The sequence below is a fragment of the Acanthisitta chloris genome, unplaced genomic scaffold (genome assembly GCF_000695815.1).
Source record: "Acanthisitta chloris isolate BGI_N310 unplaced genomic scaffold, ASM69581v1 scaffold40737, whole genome shotgun sequence".
In the NCBI taxonomy this organism is placed as follows: domain Eukaryota; kingdom Metazoa; phylum Chordata; class Aves; order Passeriformes; family Acanthisittidae; genus Acanthisitta; species Acanthisitta chloris.
In genome coordinates, this window is record NW_008685116.1 from 7,315 (window position 1) to 15,762 (window position 8,448).

General features: G+C 46.6%; 1 protein-coding gene across 1 annotated transcript in view; it reads right to left on the reverse strand.

Moving 5' to 3' along the window:
* Positions 1 to 8,322, reverse strand: part of LOC103806873 (RAC-alpha serine/threonine-protein kinase) — a gene marked incomplete at its 5' end in the record, with an annotated part of 9,887 nt that extends 1,565 nt beyond the window's left edge. The window contains 4 exons of the mRNA XM_009079581.1: positions 3,752 to 3,880; positions 5,550 to 5,675; positions 6,388 to 6,456; positions 8,257 to 8,322. Of these exons, the coding sequence (XP_009077829.1) occupies positions 3,752 to 3,880; positions 5,550 to 5,675; positions 6,388 to 6,456; positions 8,257 to 8,322 (390 nt within the window). The remainder of the gene's footprint in view (positions 1 to 3,751; positions 3,881 to 5,549; positions 5,676 to 6,387; positions 6,457 to 8,256) is intronic.
* Between the last annotated feature and the right edge of the window lie 126 nt (positions 8,323 to 8,448).

Below are 8,448 nucleotides of genomic sequence, written 5' to 3' on the forward strand. Positions count from 1 at the left end.
CCCTTTGTCCTGTCCCTGCAGCTCCTAACACAGATCCCTCTGCAGCTTCCCTGGAGCCCCTTCAGCACCTGGAAGGTGCTCTGAAGTCTCCACACAACCTTCTCTTCTCCAGGCTCAACAGCTCCAACTCCCTCAGCCTGTCCTCATAGGGGAGATGTTCCAGCGCTCTTAGCAACTTCGTGGCCTCCTCTGGACTTGCTCCAACAGTTCCATGTCCTTCTTACATTGAGGACACCAGAACTGTGTCCAGTATTCCAGGTGGGTGCCATGAGTGCAGAGTAGAGGGGAAATTATTCCTTTTCCCTGAGCAGTCTTACCTACAAAGCCTTGGCTGGTGCAGGGACTCAGGCCCTCAGTGCCCACACCTCTCCTGCTCACCCTGGGGAAGCTCTGTCACAGTGCATTCCTGACCTGCGCAGTGGTTGCTGAAGGGAGTGGGGAGAGTTTTGTGGCTTGTGCAGTGGATGTTACAAGGACTTCTCTAGACTTCATGTCTCCTACCCAGTTGTCTGTAGCTGACACCAAGAGTCTCATGTTCCAGACCCTGTCCTCAGATTTGAGTTGCCATCATTCCTCCTCTCCTGGGTCTGCACTGCTCACACCTGCTGAGAGCACCAACCATGACTGCACTGCCATCGTGTTTTCTTGCTGCAGTGTGTGTGAGCTCATTTTCTGCAATTCAGAACACTTTACACTAAAAGAAAACAGGTGAAAGAGCCAAACACCATCAACACAAGTTCAACCAAAGCAAGATCTGAACCTCTTAAAAACCTTGATAAAGGTTTTGCATGAGAAAAAAAAAAAAGCTGCATCGAGACACTTCACCTGACAACTGTTTGCACTCTGTCCCGATTCCCTCATTATTGCCCCATATGATCTGCAGGAGGCAGAGGGCCTGCAGTACAGCTCCAGAGCTGCAGGTATTGAGTTACTCCAGGCTGGGCTATTTAGGGCAGCCCTGGCCGTGTGATCTGCACCACGCGACAGCTGGTTCTGCAGCTGCCCCTGCACCCACAGGGAAGACACAGCTGCTCCTGGACAGCATTCCAGAAGCCAGCCCTGGCCTTCCCCAGGCATCACAGCCCTGCAGCAGGCAGGAGATATAGTGTGACAATGCACTTACTGCTCCGTGAGTCACCCCGTTCAGTAAGAGCTTCCTGTTCACACTCCCCTGCACTTGGCTTACCTAAAATAAAATCCTTGCAAGGCCCTCCTAGCTTTATTTTTATTTTTCAAACTGCTGCAAGAGGTGCAATAGGAGAGATTGAAAGGAAAAGAAAACCACAGAGGCCTTTTGAGTGTGTGCAAGAAATGCTACAGGTGCTTTCAAATTGCAGTAAACACTTCTAACGTGACTTGAATAAGTGTATTAATAGTGTCTGTTTAAGCTAAATTACTAACTAGAACTCTTTCCTTCACCTCTTTGGACCATCTTTGAGGACTAGAGGGAATGGTCATAAGCTGAGACAGGGGAGAGTCAGATTACATGTCAGGAAAAATGTTTTCCCTGTTGTGGTGTTGAGGCACTGGGATATTTCCCAGGGAGGTGGTGGAGTCACCCTCCCTGGGCGTTTTTAAGATGTGTCTGGATCTGGCACTGGAGGATCTGGTTTAGAGTTTAGGGGTTCCAGCAGTGACAGGTTAATGGTTGGATTTGATCTTAGAGGTCTCCTCCAACCTCGATGATTCTATGACTCTAACTCTATTAGTTCTAAACAGAATATAAAATGCTTATTTCTCCCCATTCTTTATCCCAGTGAGCAAATTAACAACTGCATAGAAGAGAGCAATAGCTTGAGTATCCAAAATATACAACCACAAAAAAGATGTTGCACTCATCCATGATTTACTGCCACACTCTGGGGAGCAGTAAAGGAACAAGGTCATTTCACTTAGACCAAAGGATCATCATTTCCTAGAGTGTTGTGAGCAGAAATTTGAAGGAGGAGGCAGAACAGCTGTAAACATCACAGCCATTGCTGCATCTGACACATCAAAGTTGACATGGTTCAGTCACTGTCATCCATGCATGAGATTCCAGTAGGAACCTAAAGACAACGTTGCACCAACTGCACAGACACACTGCTGTGCTGGACTCGAGTTACAAACGCAGACAAGAGGGCCAAGACCCTTTGCTTGTCAGGATGTGTGACCTCAGACACAGAATATCACTCGTGCACAGCTCCCAGATTTTTAGCATGCTACCAACCAGATGACAAAAGCCTGCAGAATTTAACACTCCAACTCACAGATGGGATTTGCAAGGAAAGGAGAGAACTGGAGTAATCAAAAGGATTTGTCCTTCAGGGTTTTTGCATGAGCCAACTCATCATAAATATTAAAAAGAGAAATACTAGCAAATAACACAACAGAAAGATCAACACAACTCCTGCACAGGGAATCCCCACACTCCGAGTTAGGGAAGAACAGAACCAAAACAGCAAATATTTTTAGTCTCCTCATAAAATCCTTGATGAGGAACTGAAGTTCAGTAATTGATTTTAAGAGGGAAGCTAAAATAAAAGCTATGTTTATGAATAATAAACACTCCATCATGCTGCTAATTACTCTCTGCATCAGTAAATCTCAAACTGTGGAGCATGGACCCCAATTTAGATTCACTGGAGGCTTCTGGTGATCCATGGAAAAGCTGGAGTCACCACGAGACAGGCGCCACCTCCGTGCTGCAAGCTACTTCCAGAGGTGCCCATGTTCTTGGCTATTACAGAGACTGGAGGCCCTGGAAAGCAGCTGGGAGTTAAAACCAAACCCCAAACAGAACCCAAGAGCTCACTGCCACCACTATGCAAGCAGAGAGCACAAAAGCTCTGATCAGCACAGGCAGCAGCTCTCAGCAGAAATATTCCTCCTCCACTTTGGATTTCCATGCTTTGTACCTCCGCATACTTCAACTCGAGGCAGGTTTGCAATGCCCAAGCCTCCCAGCTCAGAGGGAGGAGTAAGGATTACATCCTGGCTGTGCCAGAAATATATAATCTGCCCACAGACCAAGAATTTCTTCTGCCTGTGCTCTGAGCTGGACGGAAAAGACCTCCTGGCTCTCTGCAACTCCCTGACAGGGCTGCAGAGAGGTGGGGGATGTGTGTCCTGCCAGGGCTGCAGGGAGAGGATAGAGGGAATGGCCTTGAGCTGAGCCAGGGCAGAGTCAGATTGGATGTGAGGAGAAATGTTTTCCATGTGAGGGTGTTCAGGCATTGGAATAGGACTGGAGCACCTCCCCTATGAGGACAGGCTGAGGGAGTTGAGCCTGGAGAAGGTTGTGGGCAGACCTGAGAGCACCTTCCAGGAGCTGAAGAGGCTCCAGGGAAGCTGCAGAGGGATCTGTGTTAGGAGCTGCAGGGACAGGACAAGGGGCAATGGGCACAAATTGAAGAAGGGGAAATTTAGATGAGATCTTAGGCAGAAGTTTTCCCTGTTCTGGTGGTGAGACACTGTTCCAGGTTGCCCAGGGAGGCTGTGGCTGCCCCAACCCTGACAGTGTTCACAGCCAGGTTGGCTGAGCCTTGAGCAAGCTGCTCTGGTGGGAGGTGTCCCTGCCCAGGGCAGGGGTTGGGGCTGGATGAACTGTAAGGTCCATCCCAACCCCTAAAATTCCATGATTCTATGTGTCATTATACACCAGCAGTTACTGCATAAACACAGAATGGCAAAGGAATTATTCTATATTCCTACTGCTACCATGGATGAGACATAAAGAGGTAATTTAACACAGCATCCAACATGAACTTACCTCTGGTGCAAGGTACTCTGGAGTGCCACAGAAAGTCTTCATTGTTGCTCCATCCTTGATGCCTTCTTTACATAGTCCAAAGTCTGTTATTTTTATATGTCCATCTTTATCCAGCATAAGATTTTCCAGCTGGGAAGAAAATTCACGTTGAAGACATGATTACATAGAACACACAGTGCCCCTGAGCAGGTCAATGGAAAGACATGAACTTCTGCACATCACTTTTCAACCTCCTCCTCACTGGGGTCAGAACCGCAGCAGCTGCCAAAGCACATATGGTGTAAGTACATGTTTATAACATTCTTCATAGCTCTTTAGGGAGCATTAGGTAACTAATTTGCAGTCTTTAGGTAACCAATTGTTTATGCAGAAGGAATGCAGAATGTAGACATTGTATTTCTGTTTCTATAATATTATCACCAGCAGAACAGCAGTTCTATCAAAAGCATGCCAAGTATTTCTCCCTTCAACTTCAGTAACTTCATCCTAGCTTTTACTCCCTTCATCCTTGCTTTTACTCTGAGTGATTCTGTGATATAAACTCTACCAGTGAATAAGAGCAAATAAAACAGCAATCATATGCAAGGCTAAGGGATCACTCCCAAAGAGACTCTTTCAATGGGAATCACTGCACAAATTTGCTCAGCATGTGGTGCTCATCCTAGCCTGAGCCACTAACTTTTGGCAAAGCCACCCAGATATCACAGAATCAACCTGGTTGGAAAAGACCTCCAAGATAACGAAGTCCAACCCTACTGTGGTTACTAGACCATGGCACTAAGTGCCACATCCAGTCTCACCTTGAAAACCTCCAGGGATGGTGAATCCACCACCTCCCTGGGCACCACATTCCAATGCCTGAGCACTCTCTCTGTAAAAAATCTCTTCCTAATAGCCAACCTAACCCTCCCCTGGCAGAGCTTGAGTCTGTGCCCTCTTGTCCTGCTGCTGGTTGCCTGGGAGAAGAGACCAACTCCCACCTGACTCCAACCTCCTGTCAGGGAGTTGCAGAGGGTGAGAAGGTCTCCCCTGAGCCTCCTCTTCTCCAGGCTGAACACCCCCAGCTCCCTCAGCCTCTGCTGTCTATGGATAAAATGCACATCCAAAGGAATTATGGTGATATGGGGGACAGAAAGCCCAAAATTCGCTTGACACAGCCTGAAAACATTACACAACATACTTCATTTTAGATGGCTTCTAAATAAACTACCAGTATCCCCTTCAGCCTCTCCTGAAAACTCTTCTCAGGAAAGAAAAAAGATGCCATTACAGCATTTTCCTCAAGAATTTCTCAAGTATGTTTGCCCTGAGATATCTTGTTTGGTTGGGGTGGGTTGGTTTTTTTCCCTTCTGTGCTCACCAAACAAATAAGTCACTTGAAGCTGAAGAAATTTTCTAACTGTAAGCAGGTCGTGCGAGCACACTGCTGTGCAGCAACACTGCAAGGAAGCACAAGGTCCATGCAGTATCGATTTGCATCTGTCTGATAAGACCAGGATTGTGTTCCACTGCACAGAAAACACCAGCAAGAACACAAGCAGGCAAGTGAAAATGAAACCCAAGTAGCCCAGTAGCCCTTTGCGTTCTCTGAAATGCTCCCAGGGTTCCAAGAAATGCCTCATACAGCCCCTGAGACTATAAAAGTGCTCAGACATCCTGTGAAGTGCAACCCAACAGCTGCAACAAGGGGTAGGATGAAGTTCAGGCAGCAAAGGATTGCTTAGCAGTGCAGGCTCACTTGCTAACAGCAAACCAAAAACCAATGCCTCAGAGCCTCTAAAATGATTTTTCTCCGTACCTTCAGGTCTCTATAAACCACGTTCTTCTCTGAGTGCAGGTAATCTAGCGCGGACACGATCTCGGCGCCGTAGAACCGAGCTCTGTCTTCGGAAAACACGCGCTCCCTCGACAGGTGGAAAAACAGCTGCAAGGACAACAGGCATTGCTCTCTCAGCTTCTGTGTTTCTGAGCTGTGTCTTGCACTTTGCAGGCCCATCCTGCTTGGAATGTGCTACTACCTGAGGGAAAACTCCACCCCATCCTCACCCAAATGTGTCAAAGAGCATCAAAAATGAAGTGATTCGACTAGTGTATCTCACGTTCACAGGAGCTCATTGATAATCAGTTTGTGTGCTGCTGTCTGGTGTATTCAGAAAGTTACAGAAACTTGTTGACTGAACTACAGTTACATGTTAAAACCACATCTTGATGCATGATTTAGATACATGCTAATATTCCAGCTTTTCCTCCTTGGCTGTAACAGTAATTGGCAGTTTCTAGTCCTCCCTCCAAAGAAACTCGTGTTCACAATATTCATTATGAAGTGTTAAAACTTGCCTGAAGAGCAACTAGAAAGCAACTTTGCCTTCTTGACCTTCCAAATGTCAGATTACAATACACTGCTGTCATGTAAAAAGTGAAGCTACACCCAAACCCTCTGTTTTCTAAGAGTGGAGTTGAGGAAACTAAGAGTCTTAACGCTTAGTATTAGTTAAACCTGCAAACAGCTCTGTTTAACTGGGACAGCCTGTATTAATTAGACTTGCAAACGTGGACCTTAGTTAAGGAATGTCAAGCAGAATTAGCAGCAATAGAGGCAAATCCTGGAGTATTAAAGACTGTGGCATGGCCCTTACCTCCCCTCCGTTCGCATACTCCATCACGAAACACAAGCGATCGTGCGTCTGAAAGGAATACTTTAAAGCCTGGAACAGATTTAAACCAAGACTTAGATCACAGTGGCATTTAGAAAAGCAATTTTAATAGATTTTTTTCAGAAAGCTAGATATGAAATTTGCTATTTCAGTCAGCTTTTTGCCCTTGAATCTTACGTATCACTTAAACTCTGCTGTTGTAGCTGAGGAGTGATCCACTATCATCATGCAACAAAGCCTTAAAACAATCCCTTGCAGAAGCTATCACCACCTCTAGTGCTGTGAAACAAAGCCCTGGCCCATTAACAGCGACACAAAATGTACCAAGAATAGCTGTGAAGTTTCCTTCTTAGGCCACAAGTTCCCACATCGTCACCTCACAGACAAGAGGCCACAACCAAACCCCAGAGCACAAAGGTTTGCTGCACTGGCTCCAAGCCTCTCCTACAAAACACCTACAGATTCACACACAGCAGCCCCTGACAGGCTGCCAGGGGCCTGAGCAACACTGCCCATGTCAATTTGTGAGCAGTTCCCAAAACCAGACAGGATGAAGCATCACAAGGTGCCTTTGTGCAGTCCTGTCACATGGATCCCCATGGCAAGGGTGACAGCAACTCCTTTGCCACAGCCTTAAGATTTCTGGTTGTAACCCATAGAATATCTTGAGTTGGAAGGGACCCTTGAGGATCATCCAGTCCAACTCCTGCCCTGCACAGACATCCCTGACAATCACACCCTGTGCTTCAGAGCATTGGCCAAACACCTCAGAAGCTCTGTCAGCCTTGGGGCTGTGACACTGCCCTGGGCAGCTGTTCAGTGCCCAAACACCTCTGGAAGAAGAACCCTTTCCTGCTACCAAGGCTAAACCCAGTCTTGTAGCTGACTTCTCCAGGCAGCCCTTGCTCTGGATATTTGAGTTTAGGAAAGCCTGAAAGAGAAAATTCTGCCTATGATATCGTTGTCTTCATGACTAGGGGTGGCATTTTCAAACCAGTCATATTTTGGCAGAAAAAGGGAGGATCAGGTTTTAGACATGTCAACATTTACTGATTATGCTCAATACAGCCAATATTTACTTCCAGAGGTCATGCTCAAAAGGTCTAAACTCCAGCTAATCCCTTGTTCCTGGCCAAAGGAAACAACCAGGATCCTACAGAGTCTCTCAGAGTGCTTCAGCAGTTGTAAGCAATTCTGAGATAACTTGTAATAAACATTAGAAACAAAATCTTGAGATGGAACTTGGCTGTCTGAACTCAACCCAGAGAGATTGCTGGCACTGGAGGTCTCAGCTGAGAGCATGGTTTGGATTTACAGCTAAGCCAATCCAAAAGGAAAGCAGTGGATAAAGCACAGTCCTGCTCTTCCTTGCCCCATTCCACAAGCTCCCAACCACGATCCTTTGGCTGGTATTTACCACTCCTCTGATTACACAGAGAGCTGTTTCTGGGAGCTTATAAAAACAAACAGCAAATTAAAGAGTTTTCCCCCCACTGTATCTTCCTGAACTTGCTTGTCACAAGATCAGGGTCACCCTGATCTCTGCTACGAAGAGGAGACCAAGCATCTGGAGGCCAAGGGAAGCAGCTATTTCTGTCAGAGATAGCAAGTTATTAAATGGGTAAGCCATAAAGTCAAACCATACCCTGAAACACTGTCCTCAAGAGGTACTGACGACCTGCTCTGCAGGAACCAGAAAACTTAGAGAAGTGTTTTAATTTGGCCTCCCCAAAAATGGAAGGGTGCAAAGACACAGTGAGATCTCAGGTGCACTCCGTAAGGAACAAAAAATAAGGAAAGCCTTGCTTGTTATGATGCTATGTTGCAGTGAGAAGAGGCAGAAATGCTTACTGTGAGGAAGGGGTGCCGAGAATTCTGCAGGACGCGGTTCTCAGTCAGCGTGTGAGCCACCTCGTCCTGGAACAGAGCAGGAGGGAATCAGCCAAGTGCTCCTGGATCAGGAGCCATTCCAAACACCAACAGAGCAATTATTTACCAGTGCTCTGAGAATCACATAATCATCAGAGCTGGAAGGGACCCTTG